Source organism: Malaclemys terrapin, chromosome 5 (genome assembly GCF_027887155.1).
Source record: "Malaclemys terrapin pileata isolate rMalTer1 chromosome 5, rMalTer1.hap1, whole genome shotgun sequence".
In the NCBI taxonomy this organism is placed as follows: Eukaryota; Metazoa; Chordata; order Testudines; family Emydidae; genus Malaclemys; species Malaclemys terrapin.
In genome coordinates this window covers 119,273,501-119,288,617 of record NC_071509.1, presented here as the reverse complement: position 1 = coordinate 119,288,617, position 15,117 = coordinate 119,273,501, and the positions used below count along the sequence as shown (strand labels likewise).

At 40.5% G+C, this 15,117-nt stretch overlaps 1 protein-coding gene across 8 annotated transcripts in view; it reads left to right on the top strand.

Annotated features, from left to right (window-relative positions):
- The window catches only part of MAPK10 (mitogen-activated protein kinase 10), a 267,071-nt gene that overhangs the window by 249,664 nt on the left and 2,290 nt on the right, over positions 1 to 15,117 (top strand). For all 8 annotated transcript variants that reach the window (XM_054029918.1, XM_054029914.1, XM_054029915.1 and 5 more), the window contains 2 exons: positions 1,014 to 1,077; positions 2,901 to 2,978. In XM_054029918.1, the coding sequence (XP_053885893.1) occupies positions 1,014 to 1,077; positions 2,901 to 2,978 (142 nt within the window). The remainder of the gene's footprint in view (positions 1 to 1,013; positions 1,078 to 2,900; positions 2,979 to 15,117) is intronic.

The window sequence follows — 15,117 nt, the reverse complement described above, 5'->3', positions numbered from 1 at the left end:
CTGTTGAAAAGGCCAGCAGTACTTACACGGCTGGCTAACTCTCCCTCCCCAGGGCCAAATTGTTCTGCCTGGGGAAGGAGATTTACACAAGACTGACAATTTTGACTGTATAATGACTGGAGATTATGAATTCACCGTTTAATGTGGTGCTTGGAAACTGAATACCCTACCAATTTGCAGAATCCTCGTGGGCAACCTCTCTCTTCCTGGGGAAGTGGGATTGGGCACACACAGACAATGAGAAGAGGGGAAAAAAGTGTGACTTTCCTAAAGTCATCTTGGTTTGCAGATAAAATCTGCTAACTGGGTTTGAAAAATCTCAGATAACATTTCACATTTTTATCAGACTTTACATCTTCATGGCATTCAGTAATTAACCCGCGCAACACTCAGGTCAGGCAGGTGAGTACTATTCATCCCATTTTACAGATGGGAAGATGAGGCAGAGAGGTCAAATGACTTTGCCAAGGCCATCAAGGGAGCCAAGAGTAAAGTTCAAAAGCTCCTGGTTCCCGGTCTCATGCTGTAACTATTAAACCATGCTGCCTTTCAGCATACCTGAATGCCTCTCAGATAAATCAAAATGTGGAGTCCATAGGTAAGGCAGGTCTGTTGCCAACTGGACCCCTCCCGGTTAATACTTCTCTGCTTTTGGCTGAATTCCTGAAGCCTTGCCTTTAAACACTGTATTCTGGTTAAACATTCCAGCATCAGGAATGCAGATTTTGGCTGATGCTGCAACGTCATTCCTGCCAGTGTTGATTATTTGAATAACGTTGCAGGGCAGTATGGCATGGCTTTCAGGATATATTATTCAACTGCAGGGGTACTTACTACGGGTGCGGGGTGAAGTGAGAGAACAAGCAGACTGGTTCTTTTATGTGAGCTGCTGATTTCCAGGAATTTTATCGCTTTAATGATCGAATATAAAAACATTCAGAAATTCTTACTATGTATTTACTTACTAATATAAAGGAATAGCCTGTTGACCGATCTTTGTTTCTACTCTACAGCCTCCTCCTCAGATATATGATAAACAGCTGGATGAAAGAGAACATACGATTGAGGAATGGAAAGGTAATCCCATTTTAAAGATATATGGTATATGAACCAAATCTGCTCTCAGATGTAGCAGTACAAATCCAGAATAACTTCTTTGAAGTCAGTTTAGCCCTGTGTACTGATACTTTGTTGGTAAATATAGAAGAGGCTTCTAGAGTTACACCTGTAGTCTCCAAAGGATTTAAAAACAACACCAATAAGTAGTATATTTGATCTGTGAACAAATTCTATTTTACAGTAGGTCAGAGACTGATGATGATAGTTCTATAGGGTGAAATTTCTGCCCTATGCAAGGGACCAGCACAAGGCCTTAAATAGGGTTTAAAGGGGTACAGAAAGCCATAAGTTGGTCCCACTGGATACAGGCGAATTTCATCCCAAAGGATGCTCTACAAATTTAACCAACCCTAGGATTCAGTCCATTCGGTGCTGAAATACAGCCGTCTCGGGTTTGGAGAGTCACAGTTGTTTTAACACACACTATACAACCATTCAGGGCAGGAAATGGAAAGGATTTCCATATTCATTTGAAACCACATGGCATTGCTCATCATGGGCCTAATTTTGTTATCTTTACTTATATTGAGTAGTGCCTTACTGTGTGAATAGATGCATTGATTTCATGGGGGCTACTTGTGTGACATGAGTAAGGATGACAGAAATAGGCCTACATTATAGAACTTATTGCCTGATACACCAGGTACTGTTTAGCAAAGACCATAGGGCCAGATTCTGATACTCAATGAAGTCAAGGACACTATTTGGGGAATAAGGTACTATTCAACAGGGGTAACGTGTCAGAATCTGGCCCATGATAAACAGCATTAAAGTCATTGTGCCAGCCCTATTTCTGGATAATGCAACGTTAAAACAGCTTAGCTATTATACTCTCCTATATACACCTGTACCCCGATAGAACACGACCCGATAGAACATGAATTCAGATAGAACGCGGTAAAGCAGCACTCCGGGGGGGTGGGGCTGCGCACTCCGGTGGATCAAAGCAAGTTTGATATAACACGGTTTCACCTATAATGCGGTAAGCTTTTTTTGGCTCCCGAGGACAGCATTATATCGGGGTAGAGGTGTATGTCTAAAAAGCGCACGCGCGCACACACACACACACACACACACACACACACACACACACACACACAAAGCAAACTTAGACAGATAGAGCAGAAAGACTTGCTAAAGATCAAGTAAGCAAAATGAGATTGTGGAAGGCTGGTAGAATGCTCTTAAACTCTCTTCCTCTCAGGTAGGAGAAAAGAGGGCTAAGTGTGAGAAATAAAAAGAAACCAGCAAAAACAAATGGGAAATGGTTACATAGGCAGCAAGAGGGCATGGAAAAATGTTGGTTTAATGCTTGCATTCTTTTATTACATAATCATCTGGAAAGGTTTAGCTTCATTCCCAGTTCGTATGTTTTAAAGACTGGCCCATGCGGCCAGTATTAAATCATTATAATGCATTGCATAAATGTTTTAAAACTCCCTAGTGTGTTTGTGTCTTAATTTTGGTACACAGAAAGAAGAGTCTTATGTTACTTTAATTCAGCACACCGAGTTTGCTGTGCTAAAGTCTATTTTGCAGTGCCAGACGTGGAATGTGAGCTCAGTTACAACAGTCTGTTCCTTTCACTGTTACTAAAGTGACAGAGGACATGCCAAATCTGCCTGAATGGCTCCAGCAGCAGGAACAAGGATTGGGGGGGGGGGGGGAGAGAGGGATAATTGGTGGGGGAGAGAGTGACTGATTTAGCAGTTTATAGCATTAAGTTGTTCATGGGCACAAGAACTAGCTACTTTCATAACTGCATCAATTGTCTCTCACAGAACTGATCTACAAGGAAGTAATGAATTCTGAAGAAAAAACTAAAAATGGAGTAGTAAAAGGACAGCCTTCTCCTTCAGGTACTCAACCCCAATGAATAACCTTAATGTGTTTTCCACAGCAGCATAGAGAGGCTGCAGTTATGCATCTGAAGCTGAAAATGTATTCTACAATTTAGTGCTTATAATGAGTTGTTTTATTAACTGAACTCCAGTGTCACTTTAATATTTAAAAATATGCCGCTTAGATTCCATGCGAGTTTTGGGGATTTCTTCACGCTGAACTCATCTTCTCAGCAGCACTGGAGTTTCTAAGGACTATAGAAACACAATACTCGTACCAGTGTTGAAATGGAGATGGGGAATGGTTAATATTTTCAGAACCACCAGGAAAAAGAATATCAGTGATGGCGCATTACATTTCTAAATGAGCAAAACCTATTGAAGTAAATCTATCTGTGCCCATTTATTCTAGCACAGAATTTGGCCCTATGTCCACAAAAGTACACTGCACAAGTGTACTATTTGGACCTACTACTGTAATTTATCCTTTCAGAAGCTCTGATAATGTTAAAACACTTTATTTGACATATTGATTGAGACCGGGTAAGCAAATAGACTAGAAGGGCCATATTTTCACATAAGGATCCCTAAACAAAATACGTATGCTCAAAATGAGCAAAATCCACATGCATGCAAACAAGCATTTGTATACCAACGGTGATTGTGTATACAAACGGGTAACTGTGGAGACATACATTTTTAGACAAATATTAGGCATCTGGACTTAAAATATTTGTATACCTGTAGGAATGTATCTATGCATGAAACAACCTTCAATACATTCTAATTATTAATTGCACTGTTCTCCACTTTGATTTCTTGTGAGTAGATGTTCACCGTTCAATTTGGAAAAGTCATATTTAATCAAAAGGTTCTTAACATTTGATGTGTCCCTATATGTTTACTGTTTTGCACTGAGCATGTTCATGTCATCTTTCATCTTGCCAATGTTCATACGCACTAACCCAATGTGACACCATGTGATGCACCATTACTCAGCGATGGAACTAGGGGAAACATGATGAAAGTGTGATAAGTCAATACAGTGCTGACTGGCAATATTAGGGATTTGGTATTGCATCTTGATTTCAGCTACAAGGAAAAAGATATGAAAGGCAATCAATGTGTTGCTGCAGAGTAGCTGGTGAAGTACATTACAGACAGATTTGAGGTAGGGAATTATTGTACTATCACTGAAAAAATAAATCTGAAGGCCTGCCAGGTATTTGAATAAGTCCTTGTAATTTAACATTGCTCTGCTAAATAGCAGTGCTTGATACTAATTTATGTGCAAATAATAATGTAATTGCTTGTTTTGAGAAGTAATTCATAAAGCCAACCCAAGAATTATGTTTGCATAAAAAGAAAATTGAACTTCTTCCCTGTTCCATTTCCTCTACGCAGGTTTTTGTTGGTTTGTTTTGTTTACTTAAACACTTTTGAGCATGCAAAATTGCAATCTCTTATGTGTTTTTCTTTCACCATTCTCCTTTCAATTGCATTTTCATTATCAGCATCGAACAACTGTAGCAACTTCCTTTAAAATCAAATGTGGGGAGGGGAGCCTGTTTTGTGGAAACACTAACTTCCCAGTTTTTAGGCCTCTGTTTCTGAAAGATATATTTTTAATTATTTTATTAAAAATATGAGGACAAACAAATCTGCCAATTTTGAGATTCAGGGTACAGCAGGGTGGAAACATTACCTTTATAACAAAAAACTTTTTAAATTTTATTACTTAGCAAATTAAATATCAAAATGGGCTAAGGCTAGAAAGACATTTTCTGAAGAAAATAGCCCTCATAAAGTAGTTGAGCCTTTGAGCATCGTGGTGAAAATTGGATTTGATTACGCAGATTGAGGAGGATTTGAAAAAACACCTTTGGTGCATATTCAGTAATTGTGATCTGATTATTTGCACTTCTTACCACAGTTCTGAGTAAAGGGAGGCTGCACTGTGTGGGCCAGGTCCTCAGCTAATGCAAGTCAGCTTGCAGCTGATGAAGTGGGCATTCACCCACGAAAGCTTATGCTCTAATACTTCTGTTAGTCTTAAAGGTGCCACAGGACCCTCTGTTGCTTTTTACAGATTCAGACTAACATGGCTACCCCTCTGATGCAAGTCAGCTTAGTTCCTTTTAATATAACAGAGCTGTGCTGACTTACATTGGCTGAGGATCTTGCCCTGCCTGGTCATCCAGATCATTTAGGCAGTGATTTATGGAGGAGAGTGGCCTCAACACACACTGTGTAGGTGTTAAGATATGAACGGAATGGGGCAGATTTCCATAGCAAGTGCTGTCTATCAAAGTGTGCATTGTGGGTGAAATCCAGCACTGTGCAGAGGGCCAGTACAAGGGTTATGCATCCCTGAAGTTCTATTTTGAGGTCTTGGTAAGATAGCCCAGCTGAGGTTTGTAGATTTCTCTCAAGGGCACTTCATGTTTGTAATGTATTGATCAAAAGAATATGAATTGTGCGAGTTTTTATGGTTTGCTTGGCAAATGGAGGCACCCTTAGTTTTCAATGCAAATGGAGGCCGGTTTTGCCAAAGAATAGAAGCACCAAACTTCCCATTTTAACTTCCTGAATCTCCATTTTAATACCTCTACTGAGGTAAAATCAGTGGAGTGTCAAACCCCCAGAGTTTGCAAGCAAAACCAAAAGGCATCTTGTATATTTTGCCATCTGAAGATTTGCTGTTTCCAGCTACACAGTGAGAAGTACTTTTAACAGTTGTAAATGCTGTGAACCGTTCTCTAGTCAAAACTCCTGGAGACTTGTTAGTTAGGGCATATTGATGGTTGAAAATATTTCCTTTTTATATACATATAAATTTTTGCAATTAGTCAGAATGAATTACTTTACTTTTTTAACAGTCTTAACTTTGCTGCATTTTGGTATCTCTAAATATATCAGTGTTACAGATAAATCCAGATGTTTCATGCATCATTGAAATGTTTATATTTCATAGGAAACCTTGTCACATCATGTCTTGACTGGCCTGAGATTGCCTGGGAACTCCCTGACTTCTTTGCTGTGCTCTTCCACCAAGAATATGCTAGGAGATTGCTTAGATTTCTCTACCAGGAGTATCTTATTAAAATGAGGAGCACTTTCTCCCATCTTTTAATTATGCTAATCTGTCTTGGAAATACTGTCTGTTCTCACATATAGGCCAAACTTTCTGCCTACGTCTCAACAAGTGAACAGACCAAGTTGGGGTCATAAGCAGCTACAAGATTGTGCTCTAAATTATGCTGGAGTGGAATGACCTTTGCCCTCCAACTCCTGTTCAGCTATACTGTATATTGGCTACAGTTTAGGATCTACCCCAAACAGTAGAAGTGGGGTGAAAGAAAAGGGAGAATCAAAACAGAGTTTATTTTATTTGTGTGTTTGCTTTGGGGGGGGGGGGTGTATAAATTCTAATTCCAATACACCTAAAATAATGTGTATACCCAGGACTCTAGCATGTAGGTGGTCAGTTTTTAGAGGTCACTTGCTGCCCGCAATCCAGCAGTGTTCTTATGCCATTAACCCCTGCAGCTAACCTGTGCCATGGCTAAGGCAGAGACTCAGAAACTGTACCTAGCTCCCTGACAGAATTGGCCTAATTTTTACATGGTCCCAAGACTTGGTTATATATATCTGCATGTGTGAGTAAAACGGGTATTTTGAAAGTGGCTATTTGTGCACAGAAATCAGCAGGTAGCTAGATGCACAATTGCATCATTTCCAAATGTCTCTTTTCCTACAGGAATATGGCTTTTGTATGTACAAAAAGATGCATGTGCTGTTTTGAGAATGCAGGATTAGCGGTTACTTCTCAAAATGTGGTCCTGTTTGACTACCTTCGCAAAACTAGTTTCTTGGTGCCAGAGTGGGTCTGAACTTTGATGCCTAGCTGGAGATCTGTCCTTGTTTTTCCTCCCCATCCCCCCAACCTAAAATTTAGAAAAGTCCTCTCATGGCCAGTTATTTGGAACATGCATTTTAAATATTTTGCCATTAATTAGAATCCAGAGTTCAACCTTTGCAGTGTTTCTTTTAATTCCTGAAGAATAATCTGAATGCTTAGGCTACGTTTACACTACGGGGGGGGGGGGGGGAGCAGGAATCGATTTCAGATACGCAAATTCAGCTACGGGAATAGCATAGCTGAATTCGACGTATCTGATCCGACTTACCCTGCTGTGAGGACAGCGGCAAATGGACCGCCGCGGCTCCCCCGTCAATGGCGCTTACTCCTACCTGGGCTGGCGGAGTACGCGCGTCGATTCGGGGATCGATTATCGCGTCCCAACAAGACGCAATAAATCGATCCCCGAGAGATCGATTTCTACCCGCCGATCCAGGCGGTTAGTGAAGACAAGCCCTTAGTCTCTGAATTAATTTCAGATAGATTAGATACTTGCAATATACACCAGGTGGCACTATTTGAAGAACAAAAATGTAGAGATGGTGGGGATGGATACTTCTAGTGTTAGGTTCACAAAGCCAGGCTGTTTGTCAGTTCAGGCATGCTGTATTAGTACATCTATAAATGTAGTGACTTTTTAGATGGAATACTTTAAAGATTATAAGCATTTTTTGTTTTTAAAGGAAAGTGAATGGTCAATATTTTAGCATAATCTATTCACTACTGGTTATTTATGATTGGGCCATGAACTTCCTGATGATGCTAACCAAAGCACCATTAGAAATAAAAAAAAAAATAGCTGCTGGTTATCAAGATGTTTGTTTCCGTTAGATCCTAGTTCTCAGGTCCCTTTTCTGAAGTAATTTGACAAAATGTAAATAGAGGAGTGGCTGAGTAAGACTTGGTTTTCCTTTGGCTTGCTTTTGCTTCATACAAAAGGTCAACTCATAGACTCCAAGGCCAGTAAGGGCCATTGTGATCATCTAGTTGGACCTCCTGTGTAATACAAGCCACAGAACTTCCCCAAAATAATTTTTAGAACAGCTCTTTTAGACAATCCAATTTTGATTTAAAAATTGTCAGTGATGGAGAATCCACCATGACCCTTAGTAAATTGTTCTACTGGTTATCCTCACTGTCAAAAATGTATTCCCAGACTGAATTTGGCTAGCTTTCATTAGATCATGTTATACCTTTCTCTGCTAGATTGAGGAGCCCATTATTAAATATTCCCCATGTGGATACTTAATCAAGTCACTCTTTAATCTTTCTTTGTTAAACTAAATGGATTCAGCTCCTTGAGTCTATCACTATAAGTCATCTTTTCTAATCCTTTAATCATTCTCCTGGCTCTTCTCTGAACCATCTCCAATTTCTCAACATCCTTCTTGAACTGTAGAAACCAGAACTGGACACAGTATTCCAGCAACTGTTGCTTCAGTGCCAAATACAGAGGTTAAATGACCTCTTTGCTCCTACTTGAGATTCCCCTATTTATGGATCCCAGGGTTCCATTAGCTCTTTTGACCACAGCGTCATGTTGGGAGTTCATGTTCAGCTAATTATCCACCACAACCCCTAAATATTTTTCCATTCATAAAAAGAGGCCTGAATTTGGGATTCTCTCTATCCCTGTGAATAATCATAGAAACAATAACGAGTGTCAGTTTGTATTTGGTCTCAAATATGAAGCATATCTTACCGTAAGTCAACTACAGGGCAGAAAGGCAGCATTTTATTCCCATCCCCTTAAAATAAATATGTATTTGCCCGATTAGAGAACTGTGAGGTTTGGGTCTGGTAGGCTTTGTCAGCTTCTTAGGCCCAGGCCTAAAAAGAAACAAATTTCTGTTGGGAACCATGTATCAGTCCCTCTCTTGCATTCTGTATTGTGTTGTCTCACCAGTGTTGCAATTGAGGAGGATTAAGATTGAAACCCACCGTGATGGCTGAAGGAAGTTGTTGTCCAATTGTTTCCAGTCAGCTATGTGGCTAGTGAGAAGGAAGCCTGGGGACACAACATTGAGAAATCTCTGTATGTGGCTATAAATAGAACCTGTGGTTGAAATAGCCCTCTGGAAAGTGGTATAAGGCCCCAGACATCAGGCTTAATGTTCCTTCCTCCACAGATACTTGATAGGTCTTCTGATTACCTTCTAAGGGAGCCAGACACACATTCTCCCATGCAACTTTGTGGAAGCCTCCAGCAGGGAATGAAAGTTGCTACTCTCCATGGCACTGTGATCTGGCCAACCTGCAGTGCAAGGTCTTCAGATCTGTAGCTTTCCTGTTACCTCCCAGACCATGGAGCTTGTTGTAACAGCCTTAGGAGACTTCAGATGCATGATGTCCTCCACTCCCCAGCCCCCCCAGCGTTGTACAGAAAGGTTGAAATTGTCTTTATGGGCCGGTATGTCAGATCTATATGGATCGACACCAATGCTGATTCAAACGAGTCATGATTGGAAAACAAGGAGTCCTGGCTTTCTAATAGTATAAAGCATTTGTTCCGCTTCCTGGAAGGTTGAGAGATATCAGGCATTAAAATGAAGTCATGCTCACTATCATCTTGCTTTTGTTCTCCCACTTGAAATCTGACCTGAATTTAGCTGCTACCACAGTATCTAGAACCCAAGGACAAGTAGAAGCCCCAGGGATTTATATCTTAAAAAAAATCTTTTTCTCATCCTAGTTTTAAAGAGATTTAAAACATGAATCTTTGTGTGATATCAGCTGTTGAAATCAATTGGGAATTCAAATGGAAATAAAAAACAAAAGTATAACCAGAGTGGCATGATTTTTAAGGTATGGTATCTAGAAGCTCTTTGGCAATCTAGCACTTATTCTTTAGGACAGTAAATATTTCCAAACACTGGCCCCTGAACCAGTGATCTAAAAGACAAAATGTGTAGACAATGTCCAGAACTGAATGCATTCTCCCAAGTGAAGGGGTTTTTATTTGTTTTTCAATATTGGCTATAGGGTCTACAAGTCAGTATTCATAATAAAATTTTGAACCAGAAGTCTGAGAAGGAATATCAGGATCCTGAATTCTAACTGGAATTTTTGCCTTGCAAGAAGGCATTTGGGTTGTTTACACACACAAACTGTGACCCAAGAAGCAATTTGCTAACTCGGAAATGTAAAACCTAGCTACTTGCTGCAAAGCAGTGGGGTGAGCATGTTAGATATCTGTATGTGGTGCTGAGGAGTGCTGGGAGAAGATCCCTTCTTGTGCTGACTGTGGGCATGTTACAAAATCAATATTTATTTAAGAGCAAGCTGTTCTTGATATGGCATTTCTGTCAAAATATTAGGTATAGCTAGCTTTGTTTTCCAAAATGCTACAGAGCATGATCTTCTGCATAGGTAGATAATTTTTTCAGGGTACTGGAGTTGCCCTAGCATTGGCGTGTGAACATTCCAAATATGTCCAATCACCCTAGAGTATGCAGTAGGACCTAATACAGAGAATACGGATGCAGTGGTGTGGAAGGCATCAGAAAGCCCTGGCCTGTGCTGACTGTGTTACAGCATTTCTCTTCTTGCAATGCGAATCCAACTTGTTTGTTGCATATCAGTGGACGATGTCTTCTTTCTTCCTGAACGTGGTATAAAATGTGCAGGCAATTCCCTTTGCATGATGAAAAAGGGAAGTTCTTCTGATATATTTGCTATCTGCTTTAAAACCTGAATGCCTCTGCATAATTAAGTCTACTATGGCACATGCACTTGTTTATTCACTAACATGCCCACTGGGGATGTTTTTTCCTAACCCCAGGGACTTAGTAGAGATTGACTTATGATCTGAAGCTTGAGGATTTGTAGCCCTTACACATTTATATCCTAGTAGTCAGATGCCTGTCTAATCTTCTTCTGAATCCCATTGACCTCCTCCCCTCAATAATATTTGTGGAAGTGAGTTCCTTAGGACCATTATGCATTGTTTTTTTAAAAAATACTCTTTTTAGCAGTGCTAAAGTTGTGGCTTTTTAATTTCATTGGGTGACTCCTGATCTCTTACCATACAGAAGGGTAAATAGAATCATATGAGTGACCTTCTCTGTACCATTCATTATTTTATGCACCTCAATCATGTCACGCTCCTTTTCTTCAAAGAATCTTATTAGTCTCGCCACATGTGGAAGCCTTCCTATTATTCAAATAATTTTCATTGTCAGTTTTTCAACCCTCCATACTTACTATGTTATGTTTGAGGCTGGGTGGCCAGAACTGAATAAAGTAGTTCAGGTGAGGGCAAAATATCCATTTATATAATGTCATATTTTCATTATTAGTCTCTATTCCTTTCTTAATACAAAGCAACTTCTTGCTGGATTTCTTTAATAACTATTGTCAAAGAGGAAATGTTTCCATTCAGCTGTCTGCAAAGACCCCCAAATTTTTCTCCTGAGTGTTTAGTTCATTAGATGCCATCATTGTGTACCATTCAGGGCTTAAAGATTTTGTTTCTTTAATAGTCTGCTGCAGAGTATTCCTCATAATGCCACAATGTACAGAAATCAAGATAAGCAGCTGGTAGGTCTAGGAAGCAATATAATGCAAAACGATAGTATCAAAAGGTGGCCTACTATAAAAGAGCCAGAGCTAATTCCCCCCAAATTTGTAGAAAAAAATGTCATTGTGCCTAATTTCTCCAATGGAGGAGGGGTGACAGTTTACTGAACAAAAAGATAGGATATTTGTAAGCAAAAATGCTGTTCTATTTCTTGCAGCTATTTTCTTTTCACTTCTATAGCACCTTCCATCTGAAAGCCTCAAAGCCCTTTACAGATATTAATTAATTAAGCTTCACAACAACCTTGTGAAGCAGGTAAATATTGTTGCATCTATTTTACAAATGGGGAAACTAAAACAGAGAGATTAAGTGTCATGCATAAGGTTACACAGCAAGTCCGTAACAGAGCCAGGAACAGATCCCAGGAGTTCTGACTGCCAGTTACCTGCTATAACCTGAAGATAACACTGTCCTGAGGAGCCAGCAGTAGCTAAAGTATCAATCTGGCAGCGTTCTATGAAACCAACACAATCATCAACTTGGCTGTTTTTTCTCTCAAAGGCAACCCTCTCCTTACTGCACTGCTCCACCTGGTACCCATCCCTTCAGGAACAGGCTGTTGTGATGCCTTCCATGTGCAGAACATGGCCAATTAGGCATTACTGTTACTCACCAGAACTGGCTGGGCATCTCAATGTTAGCATTTATGTAGTTTGTTGAACTCTCTAATCATCCAATTCAGTTTCCTGTTGCTTTTTGTTGTTGTTGTTGTTAATCTGAGCATTTGGGGGCTGGGACAATAACTATGTTGCCTCTGTTTCAGAGTAGCAGCCGTGTTAGTCTGTATCCGCAAAAAGAAGAACAGGAGTACTTGTGGCACCTTAGAGACTGCCTCTGTGCCATTTTATATGACAATTATGCTTAAAGCTAAGAAAGCAGTAACTTTAAAGGACAGGGTGGGGGAGCCCTTTCCTCAGATATAGGGATTGATCCTACACACCAAATTGAATGGTGACTTCCATGGTGCAGAACCAGGCACATACTGAAGCAAAAGGTTTCACCCATTCAGTTTCTGTTGTTATGTTGCCCAACTCTAATGAGGCTGCTCACCTGCCAAAAGAAATGGCCCACTAATGATCTGATCCAAAAGCTGATTGAAGCCAAAAGAGTTCTTTTCATTGACCTCAGTGGTTTGGATCAGACCTTAACAATGTCCATGACTAAACAGCAGATTTTTGTCAGGTAGTTTGAGACTGAGAAAGCCAATGAGATGTTTTTGTTCAAAAAAATCGTCGACTAGTGAGACATGCTCTGCCTCTGTTCAAACTCACCTGCTTTGGCTGAACGATATTTAAATATAATGTTCCATAGCCTAGAATGAGTGTAATGATAAAGAAAAGTGCATGTGGAAAACTGTAGATAAATACCAGTGAAATATGTAGAGATCCAGGAGAAATGAAATTCTTCAATCAGGAAGACAAAGCGTGCTGTGTTTAAAAATGTCATTGCATTACTTCGCAAATTTTACAGAATCAAATCAAGAGGCTAATAGTTAATCAACTACTCAGTGTTACAAATGCATGGCCAATATAAACTACATTTCTACCCCAATATAACGTGACCCAACATAACACGAATTCGGATATAACGCGATAAAGCAGTGCTCGGGGGAGGGTGGGCGGAGCGGGGCGCGCAGGGCTGCGCACTCCAGCGGATCAAAGCAAGTTCGATATAACGCGGTTTCACCTATAAAGCCATACAATTTTTTGGCTCCCGAGGACAGCGTTATATCAGGGTAGAGGTGTAGTTGAAAGCAATTCTGGCCTTAGGCAGACTTTTGGAGTTGTTCAACCATCTGTGTGAGTGTCTCGTTATTTATATGTAGTGATGTGTGTGTGGGAGGGGACAGAGAATATAGGAAATGTATGGTACAAAGGCTTGAGTTGGGGATGGACATGTAACTCACAAGTGAGTGAGATTATCCTAAATGAGTGACATTCAACCCTTGATTCCATCCCACACCGTCATTTATTCTGTATATGCCATATGCTGCTAAAATAATATTTTAAGGCTGTTTTGGAGTTTTTAAATATTTAATAGGATTGTTTTGTGTCCTGCCTCAGGTACCATCACTCTAACTGCAGGATGCAGAAACCTCAAAAAATGAGCTAGAATTGTTTTTCGATACCCTAACAATGCAACAGCTTTAATGTCTGATATCTCAGGATCTTGCAGGGCAAGAAGCAAGTGCTAGGTCCTCAAATGGAGATCTCCTGTTTCCAGCCCTGCATGGTCATATGATATCAAATGTTAAAGTCATGAAATTTTTATCTGTAAATAAAAGCTGTAATTAAGGCCGAACTGAATCTAACCATCTCCCACCTTGGCTAGCATAAATTTGGAAGAGAAGCAGCACACTGGCAAGTTAATTTAAAACAAAACAAAACAAAAAATGAATGCCAGCTGTTTGGGGCTGGGATGTTAAGTCCTACGGGGGATGGATTAGTGCAGGGGTGGCCAACCTGTGGCTCCGGAGCCACATGCGGCTCTTCAGAAGTTAATATGTGGCTCCTTGTATAGGCACCAACTCCAGGCTGGAGCTACAGGCGCCAACTTTCCAATGTGCTGGGGGGTGCTTGCTGCTCTGCCACAGGCCCTGCCCCCACTCCACTCCTTCCCCCCCCCTTCCCTGAGCCTGCTGTGCCCTCGCTCCTCCCCCACACCCGAGCTTCCTGCATGCCACGAAACAGCTGATCGGGAGGTGCGGTGGTGAAGTGCTGATTGGCGGGGCTGCCGTTGGGCGGGCAGGTGATAGGGGCTGCTGACATATTACTGTGGCCCTTTGGCAATGTACATTGGTAAATTCTGGCTCCTTCTCAGACTCATGTTGGCCAATCCTGTGGGTGGAGTACTGGGGAAGCTATCAAAGGTACATGATAAATTCATTCTTCATATGATTCTACAATTTACCACATGGATATTATTGCCATATATGGATGGATGTGTGTGTGTGTGTGTCTCTCTCTCTGAATAACTTCAGTAATGCTAATAATCATTCTCCATAATATTTGCACTTTGAGATTCTCAAATGACAAGTGAAACTGATTTGGGAAGGTTAGGAAGTTTACTATTATCTCCATTTTACAGATGGGGGAAACTGAGATACACAGAGGTTAAGTGATTCAGTAGCAGGGGCAGAGACCAGTTCTGTCCCCATTTTCTGTGCTTTAGCCATTGAACCCATATGTTCCTCCCTTGATAATATCACATGGCATACTTTTTCATTCATTGCATAATTGGATCCCACAAGTTCTTCCACCAAACTATCTACAAGCAATCTGAGTTGTTCACAGAGACTAGGAGATTTTCAAATCTTCCTAGATATTTTCTGTTCACTCGGCTTATGCCTCCTACAGTCTGTTCAGGCTCAATTTCAGCGGACTACAAACCCCTAGCCTGATTTTTTCATGGCTCTAAGAGGATACATCATTGAAGTCACTTTATAAGAAATGCAACATGAATTTTATTCAAAACAGCCTCATGAGGTAGACGTTTCCACCAAAACTTCTGTAGTTTAAAATGTTAATCAAGCCTAGAACTTGAGGCTGGAAAAGGAAGCATTATGGTCCGAATCTTACTGCCATCAAAGTCAATAGCTAAACTTCCATTGACCTGTATGGCTCCAGGGTTGGGCTTTCTATGGCCTATTTTTGTTG